The 17,558-nt window shown below is 38.5% G+C and overlaps 1 protein-coding gene across 2 annotated transcripts in view; it reads left to right on the top strand.

Annotated features, from left to right (window-relative positions):
- LRIG2 (leucine rich repeats and immunoglobulin like domains 2) overlaps positions 1-11,057 on the top strand; it is a 53,908-nt gene extending 42,851 nt beyond the window's left edge. For both annotated transcript variants that reach the window (XM_004380392.2, XM_023734916.1), the window contains 6 exons: positions 1,498-1,818; positions 2,872-3,153; positions 4,383-4,832; positions 5,435-5,584; positions 7,387-7,677; positions 10,262-11,057. In XM_004380392.2, coding sequence (XP_004380449.1) covers positions 1,498-1,818; positions 2,872-3,153; positions 4,383-4,832; positions 5,435-5,584; positions 7,387-7,677; positions 10,262-10,488 — 1,721 coding nt within the window. In that variant the 3' untranslated portion in view covers positions 10,489-11,057. The remainder of the gene's footprint in view (positions 1-1,497; positions 1,819-2,871; positions 3,154-4,382; positions 4,833-5,434; positions 5,585-7,386; positions 7,678-10,261) is intronic.
- Positions 11,058-17,558: the final 6,501 nt, after the last annotated feature.

Below are 17,558 nucleotides of genomic sequence, written 5' to 3'. Positions count from 1 at the left end.
ATTCTGCTGTTTGACTTAACATATCATTTTTTTTTCCTGTGTGCATTCTTTAACTGTCATTTTTAATGGCAGTGTAGTAACATCTTTATGAATGTAGGCCTTTTCCTTTTAGGGGGATTGTGAGCCTTAGAATAAATATCCAGTAGTAAGATTTCTGAATCAAAAAGCATGGATTTTTTTTTTTTAAATATGAACATTTTTAATTAATCTTAAAAAGTGCTACCAGGTATTTTCCAAAAAGATAACACCAGTTTCTGTTGTGTTAGCAATGTATAAATGGATTGATTTTGTGTGTTTTATGTTTTTAATGTAGTTTCTTAAAATTAAAGTGGCAGGAGTTTTTTTTTTGGTGGGAGGAGGGAGAGTCACAGGCAGGTGCTTACTTACAACTTCAAGTATACATCTGTATTGTTCTTTGTCAACTTGGAAAATTTTCCTTTACACTTAAATTTCCTTTAAAGTAGAATATCTGATTCGTAGTGTTACATAGTAGAACTTGTAACTCAGCGTATCTGTGTTGCATATCACTAGTCACTCTGGTCATTTGAGTACCTGTCTGTTGCTAGATCTACTTAAAGATGTGTAGAACACTTGAAAATTCAGGCCCACAAAATACTTGTTGTTATGTTGTTTTTATAAATTTTAAAGAAGAACACAATGATCTAATAAAGAATAAGTACTGCTTACATTGCCATGAGTTCCTTTCTGACTTGGCATAGTTTTAAATGTAAACATACTATATACTCCCCTCCCCCCACTTTTCCAGTTTCACTTTTATGGCACAGTGAAATGTTATCCAGTGAAGATATTGGGTGGAATTCAAATACCTGTTTCTTGAATTAGTTCAGTAACATACTTATCATTATTTGTGAATCTATAGTTTATTAGCGAGTCCTAAGACAATCATCGGTTGAACATTTGACATGTTTGGAATTTTTCACTGTTTTAGATGAAAGCTGTGCACATACAAAGTACTTTCAAATCACTTGTTTTATTAATATTCCCTATATTATAAGTTATAATCCCCGTTTTCTGTATTGGCACAGAAAGGATAATGATTATTATATACATGTTTATCTGTGTATCACACATATACGTATATGCAGGGGTAATGGGATTAGAACTTGTCTCAAAATTCTAATATAGGATTTCCCTTTTTTCGCAGTAACTGGTAATGCCTAAGAAGTACACTCTAAGCACACAAGTAATAGTAAAGGATAGTGGAAAGAGTGCTGGGCTCTGAAGTCAGGAACCCGGGCTCTTGTCCAGGCCCTGCCACTGACTTATATGTCTTCACACAAGTCATTTGACCCATCTGGGCCTCATTTTCCTCATCTTTAAACAAGGGAATTGCACTCTAGCTCTGTAGTCTCTTTGAACCTTAATATGCTGCTTTTGTAAACAGACTACACAGTTTTACATCATTGTTTTAAAACTGAATCTTTAGAAGCAAAAGTAAATAAATGACTTGGCCATTGCTGCATTTTGTTTCCTTAGATGATTTTCTGAAGCCACAGATCAGGACACATCCTGAAACCACGATTGCTTTGAGAGGCATGAACGTGACTGTGATATGCACGGCAGTGAGCAGCAGTGATTCACCCATGTCTACTGTGTGGCGCAAAGACAGTGAAATCTTGTATGATGCAGATATAGAGAATTTTGTTCGTTATCAGCAGCAAGCTGGAGAAGCTCTAGAGTATACTAGTGTCTTACATCTTTTCAATGTGAATTTCACAGATGAAGGAAAATATCAGTGTATTGTTACTAATCATTTCGGTTCCAATTATTCTCAGAAAGCCAAACTGACCGTGAATGGTAAGGAATTATGCTTTCTGATATTTGCATAGCGTTTAGAAGGACTTTTTTTCATGTTCAATTTTTGAATCACATGATCAAGAAATTTAGGCTGCACCTTACACTTGTGGAGAGGGGGCCTTACTGTTTTTTTTTTAGGGTTGTGATAGTGTATAGAGTAGGTGGGTTCTTTGCAGTAGCCAGTCTGCCCACTTAATTGCCCCAACTGGTCTTTCGTTGAGAGGTAAAAGTGAATTCTGTGACCCTAGGAGATGGACTACTTTTATTGCTGTTTATACTTCTGAAAAAATTCTCTTGAAATTCTCCATTTTTTCTCCAGAGCCTTAATTCTGATCTGAAAACTCTGAAATTTATTCATGGCCATCTTCACAGGGCCTTTGAATAACTGGGAGTATTCAGGACAATTCTGGGTCCAGTGATCATGATCATTGTCTAAATGTGGTCATGCAGAATCATTTTTTTAAATTAATGCTCTTCTTCACTGGCTGCAGATAACTTCTCTAAAGCTTAATTTATCTATTGCCTACTAGATTGAATAACTGCGGAATTTTTTTTACCCTCTAAGGAAGGTTTTGTGCAACCAAAAGATGTACTTGTTGTGTGTTGCTTTATGAGATTTTTGAAGGTATAATTTTTTTTTTTTTTAAATCGTGGTTGCGTTGGCAGTTTTATAGATGTTAGCTTGGAGAGCACCATGTAGCCTTATAAGTAAGAGAGTCATAGTAAATATCAGGTTCTAAAATGTGGAGTTCGGAAAGGTTTGTGGCCTTCTGCTTTCCCTGTTCCCATCAGGGAGATCAGGTAGGTGTGTCATGCATCCTAGAAGATGCTGTGTCATCAGTATGCTCTAAAAACTCTGAGGTTCTTGAGAAGAAAAGATGACCTTTAAAGCTGTATTCACTATCAATTCAGACAGCATGTCTTCTGAAGGAAATAGAGCATTAGAACAGTTGGTATTTTGCCTACCAGATTCTCCTGTGTGTGTATGTGTATGTATATATGTGTATACACGTGCACACGCACTCTTTCTCTCGGTGATCTTTTTTGTCACAGAGATGCCATCTTTTCTGAAAACTCCAATGGATTTAACCATTCGCACTGGTGCCATGGCCAGGTTAGAATGTGCCGCAGAAGGACACCCTGCACCTCAGATTTCTTGGCAGAAAGATGGTGGTACTGACTTTCCTGCAGCTCGAGAAAGACGTATGCATGTCATGCCCGAGGATGATGTCTTCTTCATTGCGAACGTGAAAATAGAAGACATGGGAATCTATAGCTGCATGGCACAGAATATCGCAGGAGGCCTCTCAGCAAATGCCTCCCTAACAGTGTTAGGTAAGTTTACTACTCCATGGGTCCTTGGTTTTTTAGGAACCTTTTTGTTTGGAATCTACTCTTCATTTTAATGGGCAAGAAAAGTCTAAGTTTGAGATTTCAAAATTTTATTCAGACAGAGAGGTCAAGAGATTGTGATTCTTTTATCTTTGTCACATTTTTCAGCCAAGGATGTTAGTGGGAAAATGCTGAGGGCAGAATTAGGGGTGTTTGTCATATGAATTGAAAATCCCCTTATCAGTTTATCTTCTTACATCTCCCTCTCTAAGGTTTCTACTTTAGATACATGTTTTGTCTATATTCAGTGAGTTTGCACTGAGAGTTCTACTCTTTTTCTTAGAAGTATTCCAGCCTTTTGATACTGTGTCACAGAGAGCCCGAGACAATATAATGGCTCCCCTTCTGTACTTTTTTTTTTAACTTAATTAAAAATAATGATCTGTTTTCCTGGTTAGATTTCCTGTTTGCCTTCCAGTGTGCTCTCCTTAATCCTGTGCTCTTATAAAGTATCTTTTCTCTAAAAATGTCCCCTGACTAACCTGTTTTTTCTTATGGGATTTTCTTCATGAAACTCAAATCCAAGGCAAACTTTACGTTCCAGTTCTCTGTGTCCCTAGATAATAGGGTTTTGTTTGTTTGTTTTACTTTTATAATCAGAAAAATAAGTTGTTTATTGTTTTAAAAATTTAAGATATACAGAAAACTAGAAAAAGGAGGGAAAGTCATTCAAACACTGTTAAAAGATTTTGGCATATTTACTCTAGCCTTTTTTTAAATTCATTTTTATGTGGATTATGTATACCTATTTTTTTCCACTTAATATAATATCACAAGGGTTACTCTGTCATAGAAAGGTCTTCATAAAACATCATGTGGCTGTACTGTTATTAATCATTTTCCTATTTCTAGATTTTTTCATTTATTTCTTATAAAGTTTTTTATTATAAAGTTAATTGTAATAAAAACTTTTTATTATAAAGATAATTTTATAATAAACATCTTTGTGTATAAATCTTTGGATTCTTTGTTTAGGATAGCTTTCCCAAGGTAGAATTATTGAGATAAGATTTAGGATTTTTGAGGTTTTTTTTTTTTTAAACATTAATTTCTAATCCCCCCTTGAGTATGTGAAAGTGCTCTTTTCAGCACGGGCACCCTTGTTAGCTTAATTCACCGGGATTTGGGGAATAAAATTGCCTAACTCGGTTTTTTAAACATCTTCCTGTTAGAGACACCCTCATTTATTAGACCCTTGGAGGACAAGACAGTAACCCGAGGTGAAACTGCGGTGTTACAGTGCATAGCTGGAGGGAGTCCTGCTCCTCGCCTCAATTGGACCAAAGATGATGGACCACTGCTGGTGACAGAACGGCACTTCTTTGCTGCAGCCAACCAGCTTCTCATTATTGTAGATGCTGGGCTAGAAGATGCTGGGAAATACACCTGCATTATGTCTAACACCCTTGGGACGGAACGTGGTCACATTTACCTAAATGTCATTACTTCCCCCAATTGTGACTCTTCCCAGAGTAGCATTGGGCATGAAGATGATGGCTGGACCACAGTTGGCATTGTCATCATTGTTGTGGTTTGCTGTGTTGTGGGCACCTCTTTGATCTGGGTCATTGTTATTTACCACATGAGAAGGAAAAATGAAGACTATAGTATCACAAACACAGGTGAGTGGTCCCCAGATGACACTATGTCTTGTCCTTTAATCAGTAATGCAATATAGAATTTATTGTAAAATATAAAAAACTAAAGAGCTTTGGTATTTTACCTGATATGTGTAGAAGAGTTTTTTTCTTTTAAAATGTCTGAATTGCTTGATAGAACCTCTCTGATGAACAATTTTAAGAATTTGTAAACCCTTCCAGAAAACTTTGCTCTTATAAACACATCACAGGTACACCTTCTTTCTTTAATGCCTAAGGTGCAGTTCCACTGTAGTTTCCCTGCAGGAAAGAGTGGGGCTGTCATGACTGAGATCAGTCTTTTATACGTCCCACTCTGCACTCCTGGGAGAAGAGGTCCAGCCAGGTAGATTATGGAAATGTAGCTATGGGTAAGATTTCAGCTTTTAGGCTTTATTTCTTTTGGTAATGCTTTAAAAAATGAAACATCAAGGAGAATTCTAGTGAGAAATAGTTTTAGGAAAGTACTAAGAGCTTTTAAGGTCCTAAGTAGATAACCATTTTTCTGGCCAGTATTATCAAAATGGAACATTCTTGTGAAGTAGTCTTATCTAACTATTTGAGAGTTACAGATGTCTCTTTTACAGAGGAGCTTAATCTGCCTGCAGACATTCCCAGCTACTTGTCTTCCCAAGGAACACTGTCTGAGCCACAGGAAGGCTACAGCAACTCTGAGGCAGGCAGTCATCAGCAACTTATGCCGCCTGCCAATGGATATATGCACAAAGGAGCTGATGGTAACAACTCTTTGTTGTATATGGTTATAATTTCAGTCTATCCTGTTGAACTCATTTTTTAGTGTATAGTTTTCCCCATTAACCTGAAGTAATATTTTAAAGTAAGATAACTCAGTGAAAGCATTTGACTCCATGCAGTGAATGAAAATTAACCAAAGTCTTGAATAGAAAATCATCTGACACAAAGGAGAAACAAATTGTCCTTAAACAAGGGATTGGACTACAAGGCAGAGGCTCCCAAACCATGGTATTATTATAGGAAACGGATGCAGTAGAAACTTTTTCCAAGAGTCTCTCCTTTTGAGGCATAAGCATCCTTCAGACCATACTCAAGGGAAGTTTGTTTCTCCTGCTGACAGATACTCACTAAAGTTTGAAGGGCAGTGATGGTTCTCAGCATATACTGAAGAACATCAGGAACATCATGTAAGATATTTCCTAGGTAAATGGTGCTGACTTCTCCGCACTCACCTGTCTTCCCCCCTCTACCTTTCCCACACTATCACTCCCACAGTGAATGACAAAACACAGAGAGGTGAAGTCAGAGATAGGAGAATTGGATTTAAGTCCTAGTTCTTCCTCTTTTCAGCTCTGTGACCATGAACCAAGCTACTTAAGGTCCGAGCTTTAGTTTCATCATTTTTAAAATAAGTAAACAATTCTTCATAAAGTACTTTACTGAAGATTTTTATGGATTCTCTCAGCAAATCATATGGAAGTACCACACATATGAAAGGTTTATACCATTTTTTCAGAGATTTATAGGTTGGGTGTCAACAGAGCTTCTCTAACTGATAAATTGAATTAATTATTTTTAAATTTTTTTATTGTACTTTAGATGAACGTTTATAGAATAAATAGTTTCTCATTAAACAGTACACATATTGTTTTATGACATTGGTTAACAACCCCATGACATGTCACCACTCTCCCTTCTCGACCTTGGGTTCCCTATTACCAGCTTTCCTGTCCCCTCTTGCCTTCTAGTCCTTGTCGCTGGGCTCTTGTGCCCCATTAGTCTCGTTTTGTTTAATGGGGCTGTCTGATCTTTGGCTGAAGGGTGAACCTCGGGACTGGCTTCATTACTGAGCTAAAAGGGTGTCTGGGGGTGATAAATTGAATTTTATGTTGGCTTTTCATGGAAAGGTTATTTCTAACTTTTAAAAGAATAATTACATGTCTCTACCGTGTTCAGCGCACATACCAGTCCAGGGAACTCATTATTATACCTTTACTTCTGTCAGATGCACATTTGTCAGGCAAGACTCTTGGCTGTCAGAGACTTTATCTCTAGCAGCACTTTTAGCAATTGGTGTTGCCTCATCTCTTGACCCATGAAAGTTACATGGGCTTTTGTGAAGTGAAGTTGTCATAACTCCTTGTTCTCTTCTTTAGTTTGCACAAGCCAAAAATGTGGCCTGACCACAATGCCAGCCTTATCCTGGTTCCCTTGATTTGAGCATGACCCTATGCAGGCACGACAGAGGTAGTTTAATGCAGTATATAAGAACCTGGGCTTTGGAGCCAGAGTGTCTGGGTTCAAATTTTAGCTCCTCACTCTGGAAATACGACTTTGAGCAAGATACTTAACTTCTCAGTGCCATTTGTAAAACAGAAATGTCATAAGGTTTAAATGAGTTAATTTACAGAAAGACCTTGAAACTTCGCCTGGTTTATAAAGTAAGCACTCAGTAAATGCTAGCTATGATGATGATGATGACAGCTGTTGAAGAAAATTGATGATTGGCAAAGCTAATTCCTTAACTGAAAAATGTTGGGGTTCTTTCTCATATTGTCATTAGGTGGCCCTGGTACCCGGGTGATCTGCTCAGATTGTTACGACAATGCCAACATCTACTCCAGGACACGAGAATACTGTCCGTATGCCTACATCACTGAGGAGGATGTTCTGGATCAGACACTGTCCAGACTCATGGTCCAGATGCCCAAAGAGACATATTTGGCACATCCTCCACAAGATGCCACTACCCTGGAGAGCCTGATAGCATCAGCAAACAGAGAGTTGTCTGCCTTTCCCACCAACCATGAGAGGATAAACGAGAAGAAACTTCTCTCCACACAGCTGAGCAGTGGTAAGGGTGCAGTGGTTTTTGTTTTGTTTTCACTTTTACCAAATTGATTTTCCCTCTCTCATATAGGTAGCACTGTCATTTGGCAGGAAGCAAAACAAGTTGATCTAATGAAGTTAACTGGCTGCTGCTAATTGGTATAACCTAGAGCCCGAGATTTTTAGATAATGGAGTTGCAAAGAAGTCTGCCCTTACAGGGTCAAAACAGCTATTATTGGGGTAACAAGATCACACTACTGCAAGTTCAGAGGCCATACAGAAAAAGGTTTAAAAAGTGTTTCATATAGATGTTAGTGAGTTTTCTTTCACCTATATTTAAATAATGGAGAGTTGTAATGTCAAGAATATAATTTAAGCTTAATTTGATGAAGGTTTTTACTGAGAAGATTGAAAAATGTTTGCTGTTCTGTGAGGTAAATATTGAATGTCAGTATCACTTGGCAGATGGTTGCTTTCTCCTCTGAGGTATGATCAGGGCCATGAGTGGGAAAGCAGTTTTGTGGTAGTGTCTTCTGTCCTCCATGTCCCAAGAAAAGAAATACTTAATTGTACAGATTGAACATTTGATAATAACTTGAAACAAACTCTTTATAGACTATGCAGGGTAGTACTGAGCATTTCTTCCAGGCTACCCAGGTTTTGCATCAGCTCTCACCTTCCTGTTGGCCTGAAATGGAAGAGCACTGGGAGTAGGGTAGGGGATGAGAACTGCAGGTTCACCGAGGAAGGCAAATATCTAGTGGTGCTTCCAGGGGTGGTGCTTCCAGGGATGGTTCCGGCAGGGGTAAATGATCTAACATGGGACTTAAGATGTGCTCTGTTCTTAGTTTAAGAGACCAACTCTAAACACTGTTAAAGAGGGTATACCCATTGCCGTCAAGTCAGTTCCGACTCATAGCAACCCTGTAGGTCAGAGTAGAACTGGCCCGTAGGGTTTCCCAGGAGCAGCTGGTGGATTCGAATTGCCAGCCTTTTGATTAGCAGCCAAATGCTTAACCACTGCACCACCATGGCCCCAAAAAGGGTTTGTAGGTCAGAAAACTACTGTTGAAGTTAGTCTCTTGTCTTTACATTCAGTATCTATGAAAGAAATATACCAACACTAAATCCATTTTCCCATATTCTAGGAGACTTATACAAATAAAAGGCTTTAAGTAGAACCAGAAAAATACAGTGCATCTTCTTCCAGTCTTGGGGATGTCTTACTTTTTAATCTGGTCGGTAGGTGAGGACTCAGTACATGAAAGCGTTGGCCTATTGCCCATTCCTTACCTAGGGTCCTCTAGCTCCTTGCTACTCCAAGTGTGGTCCACAGACTATCAGCACCAGCTTGTTAGAAATACATTATCTTGGGTTCCACCCCAGATCTAGTGAATTAGAGTCTACATGTTAACAAGACCTGCATTTATATGTACATTAAAGCTTGAGAAACATTGTTCTCTTTTTTTAATTTTTCTGAGTGCTTGTTACCAGAGTATTTGGTTCTTTTTCCAAAATGCAGTTAATATGGCTTTCAGTCAGTGATTTTTGGGACAGAGAGCTCACCACTGCAGTAAATAAGGAAAATGAGAAATGTATATTTTTGAATCCAAAGTACAGATAATTTGATTTGAAATAACTGTTTTTTGGTTGTTATTTTGTTAGAATTACTGGCATGCTAGAAGTTAGAGGTGAGTGGTTATATGTTTTTCGGGCAGCTTTTAAACATACTTAAAAATTATTTAAAGATGTAATGGCTGCACTAAATGATTTTTATCTATGTATGCTGCAACTAAGGAGCTCGGGTGGCACAGTGGTTAAGTGCTCGGCTGCTAACTGAAATGTTGGTGGTTCAAACCCACCAGCTGCTCCTCGGGAGAAAGATGTGGCAGTCTGTTTCCATAAAGATTATATAGCCTTGGAAATCCTATGGGGCAGTTCTACTCTGTCCTATAGGGTCACTGTAAGTTGGAATCCATTTGGCAACAGTGAGTTTTTGATGCAGCTTTCCATTATAATATTGATGTCATCTGATGCCAGTTTTTAATTTGTGTGAGTTCTGGCGCAGTTGTTAAGCACTTGGCTGCTAACTGAAGGATTTGTGATTTGAACCCACCAGCTGCTCCATGGGAGAAAGATGTGGCAGTCTACTTCTGTAAAGATTTACAGCTTAGGAAACCCTATGGGACGGTTCTACTCTGTCCTATAGGGTCACTATGACTTGGAATAGATCAACAGCAGTGGGTTTTTTGTTGTCATTAAGTCTCCTTTAGTCTGTTTCCACATGCCAAAGGAGTTTTATTTTAAAATTTCTGTAGCAGCAGAATCACTAAGGTAATAGGTAAAAGTATATGACATATATCATATTCTCAGTAAATAATTCATTAAATATATTGAGTAGAAGGATTTGAAAAGAATGGTTCCAGTTTTTATTTTTATTTTTTTTAGTTGTGGCTAAGAAGATGGCAAGTGTACATTTGATCTCAGTGTCCTTATTCATGAATACTGCACATATTTCTTTCAGGATTTGGTTAAAACAAAATTAAATCTTAGAAAATTAATTTTTAACTTCCAGTCACCACTGATAATTCTTGTCTTTGCTTCTCAGAAACATTGCAGCGGCCCTTGTGGAATATAAACAAAGAACTAGGCCTGCCTCATCCTCCCTTTTCCCAGCAGCCAGTCCTCGAGTCACCACAACTCCTCCGAAATGAGGGCCTGGCAGAGAATGACACAGACTGTCCCACTTCCCCTATGCCCTGCCGCAGGTTACATGACCACGCTTTTGATTTTAGTAGGACTCGGAACATTCAAGATGGTAGTGAGGGTACATGAAACTCACTCCAGGATGAAATCTGGGCAGAGACTCAAATCAGTTAATTTTGTATTTACTACCTCAGAGTTCAGAAGAAACCCCAAAGTCAGCATTTGCTTTACTCTTTGTTTACAATTACATCCGATCACAGCAAGGTGGGCCAGGCACTTGTTTGGGTTTATACCTGGCGAAGAAAGGGTAATGGCTGACAGAAATGGGTGCATCTAACCAAAAATGTGCGGCACTGGCAGAGAAAGATATGGGGCAAATGTGCTTCCTAAAGGTTCCATGGGGATGTGCCCAGGTGTGCATTGCCTTTCAGAAGAGTCTCATTGCTGCTTAACATGCTGGATTGTCTCAATCCTCAGAGTGATCCCGGGAAAATATCACTGTTCTACTTTGTCTTCCAAGGAACAAAAATGACTGGCGCCCTCTGGGAAGTGTGCCTGGGATTCTTCAGTGGTTTTAAGCATATAACTGAGACTGGGGCTTTGATATTCAAGGTCTTCAGCAAGAATCCCAGGCTTGACTAACTGGTACCAGGTCATGGGGTTTTGTATTCTTGTGATTCCCTTTTTTTTTTTTTTTTGTCCCTACCACCCAGGAGTCTCATTGTAAATATATTTGCATTTATAAATAATTTTTGTATTCATTGACCATATGTGTTGGCTGCAATGTAAATATTTTTTGATACGCCAAAAGTATATAATATAATATCCAGTTATGTTATTGACAGCAGCTTCTCCAGTCATGGACAGGTTTTGTATAACTTGGTTTAGTGAGATCTAAAGACTTCGTTTAAAGTTTTAAAAACTTATTTGTTAAGAAGTGTATGTATAGAGGCAAGGTAACTAGTGATGGATACACACCAACACAGTCTTGGTGTAATTAACCACTTTCTTCATTCTTAAAGGTTCATACATCTAATCATTTACCATCTGTTTACAAAAGCCAGCTGATAACTACCTTACCAGTGTGAAAAGTCTTGCTCCTTCCAAAGACCACAGTCCTGGCATAGCCGTGCACATAGATAGAGGAAAAATTGTTTGGGGAAAATCTTCTTTCAAGAAAGTACTTGGTTGGCAAGAAAACCAAAGATTGCTTCTTTTATGTGTCTGTGTTATTTTTAATATCGCTTTTACCAAGGCACAATATATCTTAAGAAGATATACTTAAGAAGGGAGGAGTGCTTTTGGGAGTAGAAAGAAGGTGGAGGTGCAGAGATGCCTATACTATGAAGTTTTGGGGTGGCCCTTTGTTTTATACAAGTGATGATTTAAGCAAAAATTTTTTTTCTTAAATTTCTAATAGCAAAAAGCTTTATGTAAACAAAGGATTTAACACTCTAATGGAGTATAATGGACTAAAGTTCTTTGTGGTATCAGATTCTGTCCTCTTAATCTAGTAAGTACTAGTTACTCATAATGTCAGTCACTTAAATAAAAATTTCTAAGTCTTTGTACATTTCAAGGATTGTCAACTCACATTATTTCTTAGCTTTCTGCTGGAAAGTTTAGCTGAATTTCATATTAGTTTTCAATCCTAAATTTCTCTCTCCTATAGGCAGCAGCCCTTCTTTAGCTGTTAAATAGCACCACGCGTTTTCTTCTTCCTTTGTAAACTGTCATCCCCTGTTCATTTACACTTTGAACTTCTTCTTAAATATCACTTTCAGTATCTGTTTTTCTGTGCCTTCAACCTGTGATCCCTCTCCTTGTTTACTGGGTTATAATTTAATTTGTACTGGACTTTGGTGTCAAGATACCTGGTGGTTCAGTTCCTGTTTCTGTTAGTTACTAGCTGTGTAATCAAGAGCAAGTCCCTTTATTTCTCTAGGCCTCAATTTTCTCATGAAATGAGGGCATTTTACTAGATGCTCTAAAGCCCTTTCCAGCTGTAACATTCTTTGAATCTGTGGTCCCTCCAGGAACCAGGAGGATTATGATATTCCAATAAAAAGCTGCTTCCATGAAATGCTTGTTAGAGTAGAACAGGAGTGATGCTGCTTGCTCTGACTTGAGCCAAATTTATTTCCTCTATAGCAGGAATAATGGTATAGCAAATACTTGTGAGGAGAAAAAAATGTTCTGCTTTTAAACAGCATCAGTACAAATAAAGAACAACCTTGACAAGATTGAAAGCCACCCATTGCTGTCTGGAACAGCAGGTCGGAATACTAGTGGTGTAGCACGCCAGTGTATCAGATCTCCTGAGGTGTGCTGCACTGATTTGTGCTGATAGTGAATTGCTGAAGTTTGTGACTCGCTTACCTTCTAAGGTATTCAGGGTTATCCCTGTATTTACAGCATTCTCACTCTCAAATTCTGATAGACTTTCTTGAGTGAAAGAGGTGGAGTGAGAGCTCAGCTTTGGGAGATTGTGCAAGTGAGCGTCAGCTGTCACTGGTGATAAGGCAGAGAACAGGCTGCGGACCAGTGAGTTGATACCATGCTTTAGCAGGGCTACTTCTACTGCCCATGGTGTCAGAGCTTGGTCTCTTGAAGGGTCACATGGTTCTCCATCATGTCAACTCAGATTGTTGAGATATCATCCCAGGTATTCCAGCTTTCTTAAATAACTAGCCAGGACTGTGTGTGGATGTAAATAGCCTATCGCTGGTCTTAAAAAGATCAGTTTAATAAATACTAAGCTTAGGAAAAGGAATTCCTGAAACTTTTCGTTATTGCGTATATTTTTGACCAAGCAGTGATTTAGCCCCCTAATATAAACAGGATTAGCGAGTGGCTTATTTTTCCCTAGCAGTGTAATGTCTGTCTAATGCCAGCTTAACAAGGGATGTTGCAAAGCAAGGCAGATTGAAAGTCTGAGAGAAATACCCCCTGTTCCCACCCAGTTACCATTTCATTTCAATAATGATACATAAATTCTCTTAATTTGTTGTGTCCCTTTTAGTCTGTTCTCCAAGTCTACCTGGAATAAGAAATTACATTTTCCTTGAATTCGAGACCTAATATTAGCACAAGATCTACACCTAAGCCTTGGCTTTCTGTCATTCAGCAACTTCCAAAGTGCTTTCCCTAGTATGCAAGCTACTCTCTAGAAGAGGAAATATCAGAAACTCGCCCAGTGTGCAGTACCCCTAGAGTGTCACCTCAGAATGCTTTCAGTGTGTGTTTTTCTGTAAGATAACATGATCATGTTGTCTTCACATTGCCTGTTAGGAGGATGTAAAAGGAACATTAAGATGTCAAAAAAATCTAGACTCTGTTATCCATTTTCCTAGAAATGGGAGATGCGATACAAGTCTTTTAATTGCTTAAAAGGTTGTCATAATGAAATAAGGGTTAGATTCACTCTTTTTTTCCCCAGAGGATAGAGCTCGTATCAGTGGGGTAGCAGTTAGAGGGAAGCAGAGTATTCACTTTCTAATAATCTCAGTATAAACTAACTCTTTAACAATTAGATTTGTCTGATGATTAGAATAGCCTGCCTTGAAAGTTAGTGAGCTCCCCCTCATAGGAAAGGTACCTGCAGAAGCTAAGTAACCATCTGTAATAGCATTGAAGAAATTTCTGCATTTTGGGTATATGGACAAAATGACTTTGAAGGTCTCTTTCAATTTTATCATTGGAAATTCCCACAAGTAATGTAACAGTCTTCAGACTTCACCCTTTAAAATCCTTGATATTTAGTATAGAGCACTTCAGAAATTTTTTTTTTTTTAACTAAAGAATTTTGGTCTTCGGTTGACAAAAGAGGCCTGACTTCCTGTGTTAATGGCTGAAAATATGAAACCGGGTTTATTCCTTCTGGGGAAATCTACAACTAGTTACGAACACAAATGACATTATCATAATAAAAAACGAAAAGCCTAACGTGTTACAACTCTCCCTTTACTCTCTGATCCGTTTTTATTCCTGTTTCTTTTTATTAGTGGGAGCCTATTTGGAGTGGACTTGGAATTGTTATGATCAGTTTAATACCTAGTTTTTAACCCAAGTGTATTATGGCCTTTTTTGGTCTTTAATACCAGAAGGGTAACAGAGCAACAGAGATAAATTTGTTGTCATTTTATGCTGTGTCTTCCCTTTCATATTTTGCTTCTTGATGCAGATTATAGAGGTAATTGTAAGACAATTGGATCTTAAAAGGTTGAGCTAAGATTTTTTTGTCAGCCTGCAAGTAATGCTTTATTTCTCTATTACGTGGTCTCTTTCCCAGTTCAGCTTGACAGATGTTTTTCCCTGCTATTTCTTCTACCTTACAACTTTTTTGGTTTTAGTACAGTCTAAACCAACATCAGTTAACATTAATTTTATTTCTTTATTTTTTTGACAACTGCCTAGTTTGTTGACAAAAATAAGTTCTGAATTAGGAGATGTATTACAAGCTACTTTTAACAACACCTGAAAGCCCATGAACTCTACAGGGTAGTAAAGGGTGTGGGTAGTAAGGTGTGTCTCTGTGTGTATGTTTTAAGAGTAAGATTTGGATGCACTCCCTCAAGGTTTTGTGTTGATTGTTTCTTAGCAGTCCTGTTAGTCTCCGCCAAGGGATGACAGTCGAGAAATAGCTTGATGGATGCCTGTTTTCAGATGTAAGGAGTGAAATGGTCTTTTCCAAATGGTGATTGTCTTGAAAGAGAAATTTACCATCAGGCGGTGAAATGCTCTTAGAATATATCTTGGCATAATGACATTGTAATCTGTAGAGAGACTTGTTTCTATCCTCTACCTTCCCTCGTTCTCCCTTCTTTTTTCTCCTATCAAAGGATGTTAGTCTGAGCCTTTCTGGTACTAGATGTACTTAAAGAGACATATAAGCCAAGTTGTTGTTCAGTGTGACCCTTTCCTAGTATCTATATTTTCTCACACATAAGAATGTGTATTTTATAGAGCATGTGTTTGTCTACTTGTTTTTGTCTACTGTAATATGTCTCCAATAAAGCTAAAATACAGTATGATTTTCTGGTCTTCTCTAGCTTAAAGTAGAGGAGTGAAACTGTGTATCTCTAATTTTGTGATCCTGTTGAGGGCGTCTCCAAATAACTGTATACATTACTACTGGGAAGAGTTGCTCTTCTCTAGTTCCTGCCATGTTAAGAGGCACATGCTGCCTGGAGCCTGCCACTGGCCACGCCCTGCAGATGTGAGCTGCTCCAGGACAGGCGCTTTGTGCTCTTCTACTTCCTCCCTCGTGGTGTCCTCTGGGGTGCTAGACATCTGGCAGGTGCAGAAAACAAACACACTAAATGGTTCGTTAGAAAATAAGAGTGCTTTCTACACAGGGAAGAATTTGAAGAGAACATTTTCTAATCTAAGATTTGGTAAATCTTTAGCAGAATATTTGAAGAATGTCACTATTCCAGTTAATTTAGGCACTGCCTCTTTTTAAGGACCATTTATTTTGAGACTCAATTCCTTGAAGGCTGGGCTCGTAACACTGACCCCACTGTGTACTTCTGTTCCACTGTACATTGTTATTCTTGATGAGGCACTTCCCATATACATTATCTCATTTGAGTTTCAACATTTTGAGGATGTAGATTGGGGCAGACTTTTTGTTAACTAAAGAAACTGGTATGATGAGATTATCACCCAATGTCAAAAAGCTTTTAGAGAATAAAGCCAAAGTTTTCATCCAGATTTTTTGACTCCGATTCAGTTCTGAGCAGCGCATCTTGTCTAGAGATGTCCAGAAACTTTTGAATAAAGCCCTCTGTACATTGATTACTGTCCAATGTGATGGAAGTTTGGACTGACTGTCTCCTGGAAGCCATTTACTAAATTTCTGATATGAAAACAGACTGTCGTTTTCTTTTATAGCGTGGAATGCAGAAAAATGCCATGCTTTATCCTGCTTGGTTGAAGTTTTATTGTATTTTTTGTTTGTTTTGGATTGGGACTTGCTAGGGCCTAAGTAGTAGCGTTCTGCTGAGTTATGAAGGATATGTGTTTGCACTCATATTTAGAGTGTGTGACCCAGTGCTTAAGCTATCTGCGATGCAGGGCTAGTTGCCACAGACTATATAATACTTTTGTAAAATACAATGAGAATGAATTTCTAGAAAAATGAAATAAAGACACAAAAGCAAAGACATTTTTATTATAGATTTAACAGACATAAGATTACTTTGTCACACTGCTATTAAAGTTTCCAAATGCTTATTTTTGATTTAAGTACTTAACTTTTTCATGGACCAGTAGCAAACAGTTTGTGGATTGGCACAGGTCTGCGGACTGCTTTTGGAGTTGCGCTTCTGTAACCATGTAATGACATGTCATGATGGGGATTGAGTTTTCACTGATTTCTGGGGGGTTCCTTTTAACCTTGCTGGTATGGAATAGCTCAAACTGAAGACTGGGCTTCTGTCCAGAGGCCTCCCTGACTAGAAGCAACAATTAAAACCCCTTCTCAGCTCAGCTACCTCCACCTGCACTGCAGCTTCTCACTTGCTGGGTAGAGTTCTTTGTAGTGTGTTTTCCAGCCTGCTGATTTTCTGTCCCAGGCCGTCTAGGATGGGCTGCCTGCAGCTCTTGTTATAAGGGAAATTCCAGAAGAAGATTTCATAGCCAAAGGAAAAGGAGGCACCTGAGTCATCATACTGGGAGAGAGAGTCTGATGCTATGCAGTCTGGCCTGGACTTGGGGGGGTAATTGCTATAGGACAGCTCCATTGGGGATGTTTCATCTGCCACCCCTGCTACTGCCTTTGTTAATCCAATCAAGAGATGTTTCTTGAAATCTCTATGATACAAGGCTCTTTGTTCATTTAGTTCCAAGAACATGACCAGGGCAAGTCGCCAGAGCACTTTGATAAAATAAAAGGAGGTAAGTAGAAAGTATTAATCACAGTTACTCCTGGGAAGAAATGATGCAATGATAGCAAATATATTCTGCCTACTCCTTCCAGATACTGTTAAGCACTTCACATACTTAGCATTTTATCTTCATAACAACCTCTTCAAGGGAGATACCCTTATCCCCGTTTTACAGACGATGAAACAGGCTAAGCAACTTGCCCAAATTCTCATAATAGAACCAGGAGTGGAAATTATGATTTCAAAGGACAAGCTCTCTCATACCTTTTCCACAGAAAGGAAGAAAAAGGGGGGCTTTTATCAAGCTCC

Source organism: Trichechus manatus, unplaced genomic scaffold (assembly GCF_000243295.1).
Source record: "Trichechus manatus latirostris isolate Lorelei unplaced genomic scaffold, TriManLat1.0 scaffold00073, whole genome shotgun sequence".
NCBI classification, from domain to species: Eukaryota; Metazoa; Chordata; class Mammalia; order Sirenia; family Trichechidae; genus Trichechus; species Trichechus manatus.
This window is presented reverse-complemented; position numbering and strand designations above follow the sequence as displayed.